We start from the raw sequence: 14,465 nt of genomic DNA on the forward strand, positions 1-14,465 counted from the left end.
GCAAACAGGAAGAATATAAGGGAAAAACGCGAGTGTACGCGTTACGTGAATCGTATCGTTTCGGGTGACACGTGTAGCTCCGATTTCGCTTGTCACTCGCGATACCGTTGTCACGCGATTATTACCGAGGAGCTCGAATTCCTTCGCATTTCGTCTACTGTCGATGTTAATCTGAGTTGGCGAGCCTTTTCTCTTCGAGCCTTTCGTTTCGACGAGCCTTCGCAGTGACGTTCGTCACGGCTGATTCGCAGGCGTTAGCCATCGAGAGCGATAATCGAATTTGGAAAATAAAGAGTTTCCCGCGACGTCGCGAGCGATTAGCGCTCGAAACGAGGCCATCGGTAAACAGTCGCTCGCTAGTTCGAAATTTTTTTTTTTTTTCCATTGCAAAACAAGACGATCAAACAGACTTTATTGGCTCCGTGTTTTCGTCGGTGACTTATCTGATTGTACGGTTAATCTAGGTGCAAATATTAACCGCGTATGTATTACGCTGCCGCAAATATCCAATAATCCAGGAACGTAGACAGAGACGAGCACACTGTTTGTTCGCGTGCCTCGCGCGCAGTTTTCCTCGGTTTTCCTTCCTGCTTGAAAAATGATCGCGACCTTTTCCTCTCGTCGATCGACCGTCGTCGTATCGTTTACCCAATAATAATCGTATCGCGGCTGGAGACAAGGTTTCGCTCTATAAATAGCCATGGAAGTTTAATATAAGAGTAAAGGAAAAAAGAAACGAGATCTCGATCGGATAGAGTTTCGAAACGCGTATAAGCGCCCGCCACGAGTTCGGAAATTCGCGTGAACCACGTGGTGGGGGTATCCGCGGGCGAAGAGGACAATGCGCGCGCAGCCGTCGACGCAGCGTTAACGCTCTATATATGACGTCACCGGAGTAGGTCGCGGCACTCAGCTGACGGCTGCATTCATTGTCAGAAGTCGAGGAACCGTGACACATCGCGATTACCACAAGGGTGCAGGTACGATCCCCGCTGACTCTACTACGTTCGTGCCTCGTGGCTCTTTTAACCATAACTCAAACCGCTTATTTCCGCCTCTCCTTCGTTACCCTTTCCGTTTCCGTTCTCCTGTTCCCTTTTTTTTTTCCCGCTCTTCGTCGTTCGCTGCGTCGCACGCGCCTCGTCCTTGTTGCTATTTAAGTTTGTCAATGGACAGAGTTATAGCTGGCGATTTATTAATATATCGTTTGGACACTGATTTGCCTCGTGTCCCTCATCTCGTTTCGCATTTCGACTCGAGGGAAATCAAAGAGCACGCGTAGGACGCTTTGTAAGCTGGAAATTTAAATAAACGGATAGAATTGTTACGCGTAGATAGAGAATTAAATTGAATTAATGATACACGTTTTTATAATCGCGCATGTAATCGTGTGCATTCGATTATAAAAACGCGTCGCTGTTGCGAAACGATGGCAAAAGGTTGCGATCCGAGAGCGATTACATCGTTATTAATATTCATTGTTACTCTGATCGAGCACAAATCAGCATTGTAATTACATTTTTTTACGATCTTTAATGAATTCGAATCCTCTAACGATTGATAATGCGGTTACGTCGCCAAAGATAAACTGTCATTTATCTCGCGGCATGGGAGACTATGGACGAAATAACGTATGGAGCTACTACTTTCACGTAGCAATCACGTGCACTTATCGGACGTTGGAAAATTACTTATCCCATGGAGAATAAATCGCAAACCATGCCTCTATCCTGAACGCGATGCGTATTTTGCATAACTGAACGTTAACGATCAACCTTACAGGTAAAGATGGCCGAATCTTTGGAACAGATGCCAAAGGCGGAAACGATCCGTCTTCGAGATCGTTACGTTGGGTAAATATCTAAATTTTCTTCCTTACCGCGCGAAACGCACGCGTATCGAACGACGTAAACGTAAAACGATTGTTTCGCAGACAAGCGTGCAAGCTGTTTTACAAATCCAACCCCCTGAAGATCGTGCGAGCAGAGGGGCAATACATGTACGACGAGAAGGGCAATCGCTACTTGGATTGCATTAACAACGTAGCTCACGGTATAAAACGATCGAACAGTTTATATTATACTTCGTTTGCGAATTGGTACGACGTAAGTGAACTTACAGTGGGCCATTGCCACCCGACGGTGGTGCGCGCTGGCCAGGAGCAAATGGCCCTGCTCTCCACCAACAATCGGTTCCTCCACGACGAGCTGGTGATCTGCGCGCGCAGGCTGACCTCGCTACTTCCGGAACCGCTCTCCGTCTGTTTCCTGGTGAACTCTGGCAGCGAGGCCAACGATCTCGCGCTGCGCCTCGCTCAGACCCACACCAAGAACAGAGACGTCATCACGCTCGATCAGTAAGTCATCGCTTAGCTCGGAGTGACTAATCGATGGATCTCGAGTTGCTTCCGCGACGATTTTTCGGCCACGAGACGCTGGACCACGATTTCGTTCTGAAACAACCGGATGCGCACGAGTCGCACGAAATTTCCATACAGAATTGAGAGATCTGAGAAAGGGAGAGCGAATTCGTGGTCACCCCGCACGGAACCCCGCTGCTTTTTGGCTTTCTCGATAGAACGGTCGGTGAGCCGCTGAAAAATGCTAAGTCGACGCGTATCGTTCGATTCGTAGAGAAGAAGAACCAAACCGTGCGCACGCATTTCGTTCGACTCAACATTTTTCACCGGCGAATCGACGGAGTGTGCGTTTTCGCAAAGAAAAAAGAAATAAGAGCAGAAAAAAGAACGGAGACACTGTCCTGTTTCTCGTGAAACGTGTCTCGACCATTTCTAGGTAGCCTACGCCCCCCAAAAAATTCAGTGAGTAGCCATACGATGCGCTCCGACTAGAGGAACACGATGATTTCTCGGGTACCACGATGATTCCTCTCAGCCAGCAACCCCCTTCGTACCCGACCGCTCGACTAATCGTGTGGGTTTTCTTTTTTGCTTGTTTACAGCCGTTCGACAGGAGTGGCGTGGTAAGAAAATCGACGGATCAATGGGAACGTAGACGAAGGCGGGCGCATAAGGGAAAACGAACGACGAATCGCCCGCTGAGTGACATAAAGCTATTGTCGTTTTAGGTGACACGACCGCGTGCCACAATGCCCGACGACAAGCGATGGAAGCAGGACCAGAACGACCGGTTGGTGGAAAGTAATTTTATGTGACAGAAGGAGATGGTGACCGCGGAGGACGCCGCAGGGACTAAAAACGAATGGCTGGCTCGTTGCGAACAATCGCATATCGGGAGACGTGTTACGTAACAGACGAGACGACGGGATCGCGCGCTACTCGCCGAGATTACGTTGTTAAAAGTCACGCTCGCGTTGCTTGGGATATCGCCGTTTTGGGACAGCCGGAGGAGCGTCACGGAGTCGGGGAAGGTCGTAACTTTGCCGACCGTTCAGTGGCTGTTAAGGAGTAACAATAGACGGGAGAGGGTGTCGATCGAGTATTCGGATAGAAAAGAAAAAATGAACGCGGCGATATCTTGCTCGACGCGCATTAATAATCCCATGATTCACTCACGGTCTCATTGCAGCTGCGCTGGCCTAGTGGGTATATCCATCCCTCGCTTTTGCGAACGAACGACCCCGCGTCGCATCTCACGAGACATCGGTTGGTCCTTTGATAACGTAATCTCGCGTAATTCACCCAGCTGCCGATCCCCTCCGTCTTGTTATCGATACGGAAGCTGAAACAGTGTGAAAAAAAAAAATAGTGTACACGTGTACTTGCGCGAGAGGCGTGTTCCATTTCGCTAATTAGCTTCTTCTTCGTTTCTTTTTTTTTTTCTTTTTTTTTTTCTTCTCTACTTAACGACAATCAGTACACGGTCTGACGAAGAGCGACCGCGAAGAGAGACGGAATGACATTTTCAGGATTACCAAGATCTTCGTTTTAGCATCGTCGTCGCACGGAGGATCGGACCGAAGTGACGCTTATTGCAGCTTGGTCGAGCGCAGCGCTGTGACGGCGGAATACGGCTGTCGTTCAACGTCGTTCTTTCTTGTTTTTTAGTGCTTATCACGGCCATTTGACCTCGATGATCGATATATCACCGTACAAGTTCAACAAGCCGAACGGGCCTGGCAAGAAAGACTGGGTTCACGTGGTGAGGATCGCCGCCGCTTAGCGTAAAATCCTCCACGCACGTTTCCTCTTAAACTAATACTCTCGCGTGCCCTCCAGGCACCCTGTCCGGACGTTTATCGAGGGAAATACACCGAGGTCGACTATCCTGGCGAGGATCTCGGCGTGAAGTACGCGAACGACGTGCGAGCCATCTGCCAGAACCTGAAGAACCAAAAGAAAGGCGTATGCGCTTACATCGCGGAGAGTCTGATGTCTGTCGGTGGGCAAATTCTACCGCCCAAGAATTACTTTAGAAACGTGTACAAGTACGTGCGCATTTCTCTCCAACGATCCATTTCGCTTGATATAAAACAAACAATTTTCATATTAAACGATCGTCGATGAACCGTAGACACGTGAGGGAAGCAGGAGGTGTTTGCATCGCTGACGAGGTCCAGGTTGGCTTTGGAAGGGTTGGTAGCCACATGTGGGCCTTCCAGCTCTATGGAAAGGACGTGATTCCTGATATAGTGACCGTGGGAAAACCTATGGGCAATGGACACCCCGTTGCGGCGGTTATTACCACCCCCGCCATTGCTGAGAGCTTCAAGAACACCGGTATCGAGTATTTTAACACGGTAAAAATTCGACAGATAATCTCTACATCGATTCGCAGTGAGAGAATTGCTGTTATTATAAATCATTTCTCTTCTTGGGGATTCAGTATGGCGGAAATCCAGTGTCCTGCGCTATAGCCAACGCGGTGATGGAGGTGATGGAACGGGAGAATCTTCAAGAGAACGCTTTGATCGTGGGCAAACACCTGATGACGGAGCTGAGGAAATTGGCGAAGCGGCAGAAGATCATTGGTGACGTGCGAGGGGTTGGTTTGTTCGCGGGCATCGAATTGGTGCGAGACAGGAACAAGAGGATCCCAGCGACGGCTGAGGCGAAACACGTGGTCTCCAGGATGAAGGAGAGGAAGGTGTTGATCAGCAGCGACGGTCCTGACGATAATATCCTGAAACTGAAACCACCGATGGTGTTCACCATCGAGAATGTCAATCATTTGGTGTCCGTGCTGGAGGAAGTGCTCGAGGAGGTGGACATCGGCAACGAGGAGGTGATCGATCGTTTCGCGGGGATCGCGCAATCGTTTCGTAACGCGGCGAAAGATCGTGAAAGTTGTCGAATAGCTTTTTTCTCAGATGAAACGAAAACGCTTGACGCTGCAATTAAATCGTCATAACACGCTCAGATGTATACACGTGCGGTATTTTTTTTGATTAAGGATGAGCTCGTGCGATATATCGATCGCTGCGGCTTGAATCGCGATTCACTCGGCTATAGAATTTTTGATGCGATTTTTATTTCTTATGGACGTTGATTAATTTCGTTTTATTCGGTGATGTTTCAGAAGTACGAGGCCCCAACGACGATCCTGAAAGCAACGATCTCGCAAATGGACGTCGATGCGGACGAGTCCATCCATCCGAGCGGGAAACCATTGCTCGTCCGCGCTAATTAATGTTTATCTCTAAGCTGAAATTGTATTCGTATTTATAAAACAACGACGTATTGTTAATATTTAAAGTATTATCGGTCCCGATACGAGTGAGAGGAATAAATGTTATTTTTATGTACTCGCTCGACTCTTCCTTCTTTTCTAACGAATTACAAAGAGTTCTGGAAATTTGACGGCATCGGTGTTTGCGAGAAGCTGCGCGTTCTGAATTTTTTCAAAGTAAAAAAATAAGTAGATAAGGAGACGCGATTAACAGGGATGGTTCTAGAATTTTCTAGGATTCAGCGAACGTTTGGATTCGATCGTGAACTACTGACCTCGCGTATTGACAAGTCTGCATTTAACACCGTGTGATTCGCGAACGTGCTTCTGCTATGCATATTTATTATAAGACGTTTATGACGCTATCAATTCCGATGCGAGATAAATATTTCTTTTTCCACGGATTTTCACGAGAATCGAACGAACGTTGTTTGTAGATGCTGTCAAAACTACCATTTTTAACGAAACAATTACCTCGAACGATGTGTTTACATCTTATAATTGAAGTGGTACTCAGTTGTAATCCAGAATCTTAGTAGATTGTTTTTAACGACTCTGATACCGCTATCGGAATCGTGACTATTTTTAAACCAACGGGATGGAGTTAATTAAGACTTGTTAAAAGACGATAGAATTTGACCTGATCGTGTATTATCAATTGAAAATAAATATTAGATGCAGGAGGAAAAAGGGGGAGAAAGGGTGGAAGTAAACATCGTAGATAATGGTAGTTACTCGGAGATGAAGATGAAAGTTCATGGAAATTCTCTCTGTCTATCGTTTGCTGACCTGGCGCGATCAAGATATAAATATTGCAAGACTGCGCCCATGCAGTCTCATTTTCTGGCACGCCACGGCTTTCGACATGTGGATGCTTCTGACTTTCTTCCTGCTCGGTAAGTGAAAACGCGAAACTTCTGCGCGGGCAACCTTCCCAGCTGTTCCTCTTCAATCGATCTTCTTTGATCCTCCAACTTTTCCACCGCACCCGTATCAATATTTCATAACCGTGGAGCATCCTCGTCAACAGAAGCTTCTGCTTTCGATAAAGACACCGAAATAATTAAAAAAAAAAAATCGCGTTCCGTTCCGCAACGCGTTTGCATCGATCAGAATTCTCGTCGAGTAGTATTTCTGGACCCGCGAATTATCTCTCGTCCCATCCGTATTCAAACAATCGATTCTTTCCGCAGTGAGATCGATCGCAGCCGATTACGAGCATGGCTGGAAGGCAGGCAACGAGTACACGTACCTCGTACGAAGTCGTACGCTGACTGGCCTGGAGTCACTGTCAGATCAGCATACGGGCGTCATCGTCAAGGGTTGGCTGACGATACAAGTCACTGACCCGAACACGTTGCTGGCCAAACTCTGGAACTGCAAATACGCGCATATCCACAAAGAGTTGCCCGAAGGATGGACCACAGAGTTCTCCGACCAAATGTTGGAGCTGAAGGAGCTGCCCATTTCCGGCAAGCCGTTCGAGATCAAGCTGAAGCACGGCGTGATCAAGGACTTGGTCGTGGACTACAGCATGCCCACCTGGGAGGTGAACATCGTGAAGAGCGTTGTCAGCCAGCTGCAAGTGGACAGTCAAGGTGAGAACAGCGTGAGGACCCAGGAGACGCAGATTCCTACAGACGAGAGTCCGTACGGGTCGTTCAAGGCCTTGGAAGACTCCGTAACCGGCAGATGCGAGGTCCGCTACGACATCACGCCATTGTTGGACACCACGGTGCACGAGAGATCGGATCTGCACGTCGAACCGCGATTGAAGACTGACGGCCAATACATCGAGATCGTGAAGACGAGAAACTTTGACAGATGCGCTCAACGGGTGAATTATCACTTTGGAATCACTGGTACCACGCACTGGGAGCCTGGATCCAACAGGAACGGTGAATTCCTTACGGTGAGTAGCTAATACGGAATCCTGTGCCATTTGGGCAAGTTGTGGATACTGAAGAGAAAATCGTCGGTTTCAGAGATCTTCCACGAGCAAGATCCTCATCTCGGGCACCCTGAAGAGCTTCACCATCCATTCGTCGGTGACCGTCGACAAGATAGCGATCAGCCCCAGACTCTTCGACGATAAGAACGGATTGGTCGCCAGCATGATGAATCTCACGTTGGGAGACGTGAAGAAGATCAGCAAACCCATGACCAAGCCCAACATCCCGGAATCCATTGGCAATCTGGTTTACGTCTACAACAATCCGTTCATGACCACCGAGAAACGTAGGGTCCCCAAGGTCGAGAACTCGAATCATATCTGGAATTCGGACAGCATCAGCTCCGTCAGCTCCAGCGAGGAGGCGCCAAAGCGGGGCGAGAACCCTCGAAGCTTCGACTCCAGCTCCTCCAGCGGGTCCAGCAGCTCGATCTCCAGCAGCGAGGAGAACGACTTCTGGCAGCCGAAGCCCACGCTCGAGGACGCACCTCAGAACTCTCTGCTGCCGAACGTCGTCGGCTACAACGGGAAATTCATCGGGCAATCCGAGAAATTGGACATGGTCGAGGCTAGCAACGAGCTGATCTCGCAGATCGCCAACGAGCTCGAAGACCCGCAGAACATCCCCACCCAGGAAACCCTCGAGAAATTCACTATGCTCTGCAGTATGTTGCGCACCATGAGCAAAGACCAGATGTCTCGAATGGACTCCAACATGCAGCTCTCATCCAACCACCTTAAGTGGAACGACAAGTCGCAGACCAACAAACAGAACATGTGGGCGGTGTTCAGGGACGCTGTTGTCCAAGCTGGAACCGGACCTGCCTTCATGATCATCAGAAATTGGATCACGAAGGGGCACGTTAGCAAGTTGGAGACAATGGACATTCTGTCGAGGATCGCGAAGAATGCTCGCACCCCAACCGCAGAATACGTCAAGGCTCTCTTCGTGAGTACACGTTCATCACGCTCCCTCTAACTATTTTCCAACGGTTTCCTCGAATTTGTCTACCTTTGTAGGACCTGGTCACCAGCCCGCAAATCAAAGACGATCCTATCGTCGAGCCCTCAGCCATGTTCGCGTTCGGAGAACTGGTGCGTATGTCCCACGTGCACGGCAGGAGCATCCACAATCGTTATCCAGTCCACACGTTCGGTCGCATGATTTCGAAGCACGATCAAACGGTCCAAAACGAGTACATCCCCTACCTGGCCCGTGAACTGAAGAAGGCAGTGGAGAGCGGCAACAGTCGAAAGACTCAGACGTACATCATGGCGCTCGGCCAAATCGCCCATCCCAAGATCCTTTCCGTCCTGGAGCCGTATCTCGAAGGCCAGCGCAAAGTGACCACCTTCCAGAGGACGCTTATAATAGCCGCCATGGGTCCGCTCGGCGAAACCAACCCCAAGCTGCTGCGCTCTGTCCTCTACAAGGTGTACCTGAACACCATGGAGAGCCACGAAGTGCGTTGCGCGGCTATCTTCCTTTTACTGAAAACAGATCCACCGTTGAGCATGCTGCAACGCATGGCAGAGTTCACGAGGTACGACACAGACAAGCAGGTGAACTCCGCGGTGAAGTCGACCCTGACGAGCATGGCGGAGATAACCACCCCGCAGTGGGAGGAGAGGGCCAAGAAGGCTCACTCTGTTCTGAAACTGTTGACCCCCGACGAGTACAGTTACGACTTGTCCCACGGATTCGTCGCTGACACGATCCAGGAGAATCAGAACACCATTTCGTTGATGATATTAGACTACATCGGTAGCCACGAGAGCGTCATCCCTCGTGCCTTGTACCTTGGATTGTTTAACTCGCACGGTGGTTACCATATGCCGCCGACCGAGTTGTACGTTCTGCTGTCGAGCTTCAACGCTCTCTTGGATCTAGGATTCTCGAAGAAGGACGTCGAGAACGCCGTCAAAATGGCCACTGAGAAGCTCGCCGAGGAGTTGAACATCGTCCCTGACGAGCCGACTCCTTTGGAAGGGCTCTTGATGTGGAACTCGAAATACACTACGCGATTATTGCCATTCGACAGTGAATCTGTTCGTGGAACCTTCTCGTGTAAGTATCTCTAATTAATTCTAATCAATGAAGATCAAGATACGATCCTGAGTTTGTAGTTGTTACTTGGTAAATGAAAATCTCGTACGATCCGTTTCAGGGATCGCACAGAAGCTCGCGGAGGAGAAACAAGAGGGCTACGTGAACATGAACAAACTGTTCTGCTACGATGTAACTCTTGCCTTCCCTACCGAGACCGGTCTGCCGTTCGTCTACACCCTCAGAGTGCCCATATTGTACAAATTCAGCGGAACAAGTCGCGTGCACATGAACCAGTACGGTCTCAATGGCCTTGACGCGAAATCCGAGTTCCGTCTGGTCTACTCGCAGAAAATCCAAGGACGAATCGGTTTCGTCACCCCGTTCGATCACCAGCACTTCGTTTCCGGAGTCGACGTCAACTTCCAGACCTACCTTCCCATGAAAGTAGCCATGGACGTGAACATACTCAAGGACAACGTGCAGCTGAAGATCTGGCCTTTGAAGGGGGAGGAAACCGCTCGGCTGATGCACTACAGCGTGCTCCCGTACACTTCTAAATACGATATCCTGAGCTTGCGACCCGTGATGACAGACAAGAACACGCACGTGATAAAGCCGGAAGAGATCGAGACCCAGACCTACCCAGAGATAATCGACGCCCACGTGAAAGTGAAGATCGAAGCGAACAAACTCGACGAGGATTTCTGGAATATGGATATAGACAACATAGCGGCGAGGATCGCGTCTCCGTGGACCACGGACGAGGACAAATACTGCAAAGTTGACGTCCACGCAAATCTGAATAACGATAAGAAAGAGCCGTGGATATTCACTCTGGCGTACGACACCTTGGACGCGGAGACCAAGCCGGAAACCACGCAGGAGTGGACTCGTCAGGCCAAGGCAATGGAACCAACCAACAAGGAAGCTAACAGCGCAGATCGTAGGAAACAGTTCATGAAGGAAGTAGCCAGAGGCATCAAGCTGGCGAAATCGCACGTGGTGGACGTCCAGTTCCAGGTGCCAGATAAACTGAAGTTCAACAACGTCTTCACCCTTGCCTGGTCCACCAGCAGAGCGGAGAAGAAGAGCCGATCCCTCCTCTATTGGCATCTAGACACGCTCTTCGATACTGAACTCGAGGTCTGCGCCGCCTCGCAACTCAGCACCTGGCCGGAGTCTGTTCAGTTCTTCGATCAGGCGATGAAGTCTAAGCCGAAAAGTGAATTCAACGTGAACCTTCGTTACGGAGAGACCTGCTCCACTGGCGAGCAGATCAACATCAAGGGTGTAACCGAGCAGAGAGACGAGCTGCGCAAAGCGATCAAGGAGACTCCAGAGGCCATGGAGTGCGAGGAACAGATGAAGCAGGGTAACAAGATCCTGAGAGCCTGCCAGCAGGCCGTCACCCTTGCCACGATGGTCGACGAGATCGACGTCTCCGTCGACTTTGAGTCGCAGTCCACCGCGGACCTGTTCCAGAAACTTATCGATCTTATTGGGAATAGCGACTACTTGGATGTGGACACGGACACTTCGAAACCTAAGAACACTGGCAAGAAGAAGATCGATATTAGAGCCAGACTGTCCAACGATCTTACCTCCGCTAACGTAGCTGTGCATAGTCCTGCGATGACCGCTCACGTGAACGATATAGACCTGACACCCCTTGGTATCGACGCTGAGGAGCTTTTGGAAACCGCCGACGATGACTTGGATCTCAAGGTCTTCGACGATCAATGTAAGTGTCCCACTTGATTCTGTCGAGTTTGTAAAGAGAACCACGAGCTTTTTGGATCGTAATTTCATTCGATTTCACAGCTGCTTGCATGCTGGACAAGACCAGAGTCGAGACGTTCGACGGCAAAGAGTATCCACTGAGGCTGGGCAACTGTTGGCACGTCGCCATGACGACGTACCCGAAGATAAACCCGGAGAAGCCCACGGAGAAGCTTCACATTCCCAAAGACGCCAGCCTGAGCATCCTCACCCGCGAGACTCCGGACGGACACAAGGAAGTGAAGATCCTGCTGGGCGACAACGAGATCAAACTGATGCCTAGTTCGTCACAGCCCAAGGTCTACGTAAACGGACAGATGATCGAGATATCCGACACTAAGAGCCACCAGGAGAAATCGAAAGACGATATTATCTTCGACATCTTCAAGCTTGGAGACCACTCAATTGGAATAGTCTCAGAAGAGTACGACATGAGCATGGCTTTCGATGGAATGCGTATTCTGATCCAGGTAAGCGACCCATTCCGCTCTCGATCAATTAGCTATACATTATATCGCGCAAATTATTAACGTACGGAAATTGAATTGACAGGCGTCGGACACGTACCGCGAATCCATCCGCGGTCTCTGTGGCAACTTCGACGGCAAGGAAAACAACGATTTCATGGGCCCAAAGAAATGCTTGTTCAGAGAATCCGACTTGTTCACCGCTAGCTACGCTCTGACCAAGAACGAGTGCGAGGGCGTGTCCCTTGAGAAGGCGAAGTCGATCCAGGGCCACGATTGCACCCCCTACGTTGCAAACCGTCAGAGTAACGTGATCAGCGACGCTGAATCGGGACGAACGGACACGGAGCAAGGGACCTGGGGCTACCACCATGGAACGCAGACTGGAGAGAAACGTTGCAGCACCCATAAGACTCACGTACACGAGACTGACGACAAGATCTGTTTCACGGTGCGACCAGTGCTCGCTTGCGCGCCTGGCTGCTCGGCTACCGAGATGAAATCGAAGAACTATCAATTGCATTGCATGGAGAGGAACGAGGTGGCGTTGAGCCTGAAGAAGAGAATCGAGAAGGGTGCCCGGCCGGATCTCAGCCAGAAATCCATCTCCATGTCTCAGCGCATCAGCGTTCCTCTCGCTTGCACCGCTGCGTAAGCCTGTACCTGAGCAAGCATAGTCAAGCTTTCATGTTTTTTCGAGTAGATATATATTTAGTACTTAGTGGTTTTTTATTTTGCGTGTAATGCTATAATAAATTTTACCCATTTTCATACACGCGGAGTCTTATTTTTTTTTTCTTGCTCCATGCGAAGGGTGCGCCACCCTTGGGTGACCGAAAGTTATGTTGCGCATGGAGAATCGTGAATGGGACACCTTAATTGTAATTGGTTCAGGTGACAGTCCATTCTCTCGATTTTCTCGCAAACCTCCGACTCTCTCATGTGAGATACTTGCTGTTCGAATTCCTTTCTTAAGCTACAGTGTTTCTTCAGATCTTTTTTTCGTCTCGTTTCGAGGGCAGGAGTCAAGGGTGCCTCGTAAGCTTCGTGTATGAAACGTTCCAGGCGAATCTGGTTCGTCTCGCGTATACTTTTCTCTTGCCTTTCGTAGGGTTCACCTGGGTGAAGTATGCGTTATATTAAGTGTTAAAAAAGATCAGAAGAAACGAGAGAACAATGTCTACTTCTGTACAATGGTACAAGTCCTTTTTCCAGATCCTTCTCCATCCCTCGAATCGCTTTCTCGCATCTCTCATAGCGAGTTCCTCGCAGAACGAGAGATGGTCTCGCGTCGATTCGACAATCTCGACACTTCTTCTTCGGCTCCTTCCGTTTCCAACGCACGTAGCGTTTGTACTCCAAGCATTTCAGCATCTCCTCGACAAGGGTGAATTGGTTCCTATCCATTCTGGTGAGCACACCCGGTCGCTGCTTCGTTCTTAACAAATGGTGAAGCTGTAACAAAACCACGATATAAAAAGTAGACGACGTTTAGTATTCTGTCGATAAAGATTACCTTGAAGAGAATGAAGAGTATCCACTGCATCGACTCGCGCTCCATTACCGTCTCCACGTACTCTATCTCCGTCTGTCTGAATCTGGATAACAGAATAAACAATAATGACAAAGTTTCTATCGAGTTACAAAATGTATAAACCTCTTCATGTTCTCGACAGTCTCCACGTTCTTCGCGTACACTTCGTTCAACCAACGTCGCGTTTTCTGGATGTCGAGGACCGTCTTTCTGACCACGTAGCCACGCCAGACCGCCTGGATCCTCGTTGCCATTTTCTCGTAATAATCCTGCCACATTCGATGGACTCTCTCGATCAGGTATCGATCGACCGCGATCCTGGCGCGGTAACCACGCCAATGACGCTGAACGGTGGTCGCGCTCTTGTGCAGCAACCGGAAGTGGTTTCTAGTTAGGATACCGCGGATCCAGGCCTACAATGGCGGGTCGAGATCCGTTTAAACCCTTTTACGTCCACGAGTTTGGACAATTAACTGTAAAGGAACTGAGAGAAGCGTTTCGCGGTTGAACGATAAATCGTCGGATCGATGGGTCACGATTTTAACCTCGAGTAATCGATATTTTTTCAAGTAGCTCCTCCGCGGTGTCGGGGATTTTATTATTGGAGAAGTCTGTGCCGAGGCTAGATAAGAACGATAACGAGCGTAAAGAGTCGCTGTAAACGAATTTGAGGTTATCTTCTCTCACGTTCGCGGGCCAGAAGATCAAGGCGAAACGGTGTCGCCCGTTTCAACAACAGATTCTCATCCTGACTATCTAGCGCAAGCACTATTAACCTGTATCCTGCGCGCGGCGATAAAATGCAAACGCCTGGTCGATTCCGCAAACTCGTCCCTGCGTTTGATCTCAGCCTCGAGATCAATTCGATCCACCGAAGGGAGTTTCCTCACGGACGCCATTCAAGAAGGTTCTCTACTTCTGTTCTCGCAACGATGATTTATGGTTTCTGGTTTATAAAAGCTGTTGCGTGAACTTTGCCACGCATTTCGAGGCGTCAAGCATCCGACTACACGTTGCAACGAATTATCTGCGACGC

At 49.4% G+C, this 14,465-nt stretch overlaps 3 protein-coding genes across 3 annotated transcripts; 2 read left to right on the forward strand and 1 right to left on the reverse strand.

Moving 5' to 3' along the window:
* Positions 1–836: 836 nt before the first annotated feature.
* On the forward strand, positions 837–5,694 carry LOC143432915 (alanine--glyoxylate aminotransferase 2-like). The gene is made up of 9 exons (XM_076909909.1): positions 837–980; positions 1,783–1,853; positions 1,934–2,052; positions 2,122–2,356; positions 4,028–4,121; positions 4,199–4,407; positions 4,494–4,719; positions 4,806–5,204; positions 5,499–5,694. Exons 2-9 carry the CDS (start codon positions 1,789–1,791, stop codon positions 5,607–5,609), a joined length of 1,458 nt encoding a protein of 485 aa, XP_076766024.1. The 5' UTR covers positions 837–980; positions 1,783–1,788; the 3' UTR covers positions 5,610–5,694.
* Positions 5,695–6,409: 715 nt separating this feature from the next.
* On the forward strand, positions 6,410–12,648 carry Vgn (vitellogenin). The gene is made up of 7 exons (XM_076910049.1): positions 6,410–6,544; positions 6,842–7,560; positions 7,634–8,548; positions 8,620–9,667; positions 9,768–11,390; positions 11,471–11,898; positions 11,981–12,648. Exons 1-7 carry the CDS (start codon positions 6,514–6,516, stop codon positions 12,548–12,550), a joined length of 5,334 nt encoding a protein of 1,777 aa, XP_076766164.1. The 5' UTR covers positions 6,410–6,513; the 3' UTR covers positions 12,551–12,648.
* A 100-nt stretch (positions 12,649–12,748) lies between these two features.
* Positions 12,749–14,328, reverse strand: LOC143433317 (uncharacterized). Its single transcript, XM_076910614.1, has 4 exons — positions 14,206–14,328; positions 13,553–13,842; positions 13,412–13,493; positions 12,749–13,350 (listed from the first exon to the last, which is right to left on the reverse strand). Exons 1-4 carry the CDS (start codon positions 14,326–14,328, stop codon positions 13,042–13,044), a joined length of 804 nt encoding a protein of 267 aa, XP_076766729.1. The 3' UTR covers positions 12,749–13,041.
* Between the last annotated feature and the right edge of the window lie 137 nt (positions 14,329–14,465).

This window comes from Xylocopa sonorina, chromosome 2 (genome assembly GCF_050948175.1).
Source record: "Xylocopa sonorina isolate GNS202 chromosome 2, iyXylSono1_principal, whole genome shotgun sequence".
NCBI classification, from domain to species: domain Eukaryota; kingdom Metazoa; phylum Arthropoda; class Insecta; order Hymenoptera; family Apidae; genus Xylocopa; species Xylocopa sonorina.

Coding starts and splice junctions, on each gene's coding strand:
- LOC143432915 (XM_076909909.1), top strand. CDS start 1,789: ATGGCCGAATCTTTGGAACAGATGCCAAAGGCGGAAACGATCCGTCTT. Junction 2,357..4,027: donor GACGTCATCACGCTCGATCA/GTAAGTCATCGC, acceptor CTTGTTTTTTAG/TGCTTATCACGGCCATTTGA. Junction 4,122..4,198: donor AGAAAGACTGGGTTCACGTG/GTGAGGATCGCC, acceptor CGTGCCCTCCAG/GCACCCTGTCCGGACGTTTA.
- Vgn (XM_076910049.1), top strand. CDS start 6,514: ATGTGGATGCTTCTGACTTTCTTCCTGCTCG. Junction 7,561..7,633: donor GGAACGGTGAATTCCTTACG/GTGAGTAGCTAA, acceptor CGTCGGTTTCAG/AGATCTTCCACGAGCAAGAT. Junction 11,899..11,980: donor GAATGCGTATTCTGATCCAG/GTAAGCGACCCA, acceptor TTGAATTGACAG/GCGTCGGACACGTACCGCGA.
- LOC143433317 (XM_076910614.1), bottom strand. CDS start 14,328: ATGGCGTCCGTGAGGAAACTCCCTTCGGTGGATCGAATTGATCTCGAG. Junction 13,494..13,552: donor ACTGTCGAGAACATGAAGAG/GTTTATACATTT, acceptor TCTGTTATCCAG/ATTCAGACAGACGGAGATAG. Junction 13,351..13,411: donor TACTCTTCATTCTCTTCAAG/GTAATCTTTATC, acceptor GTTTTGTTACAG/CTTCACCATTTGTTAAGAAC.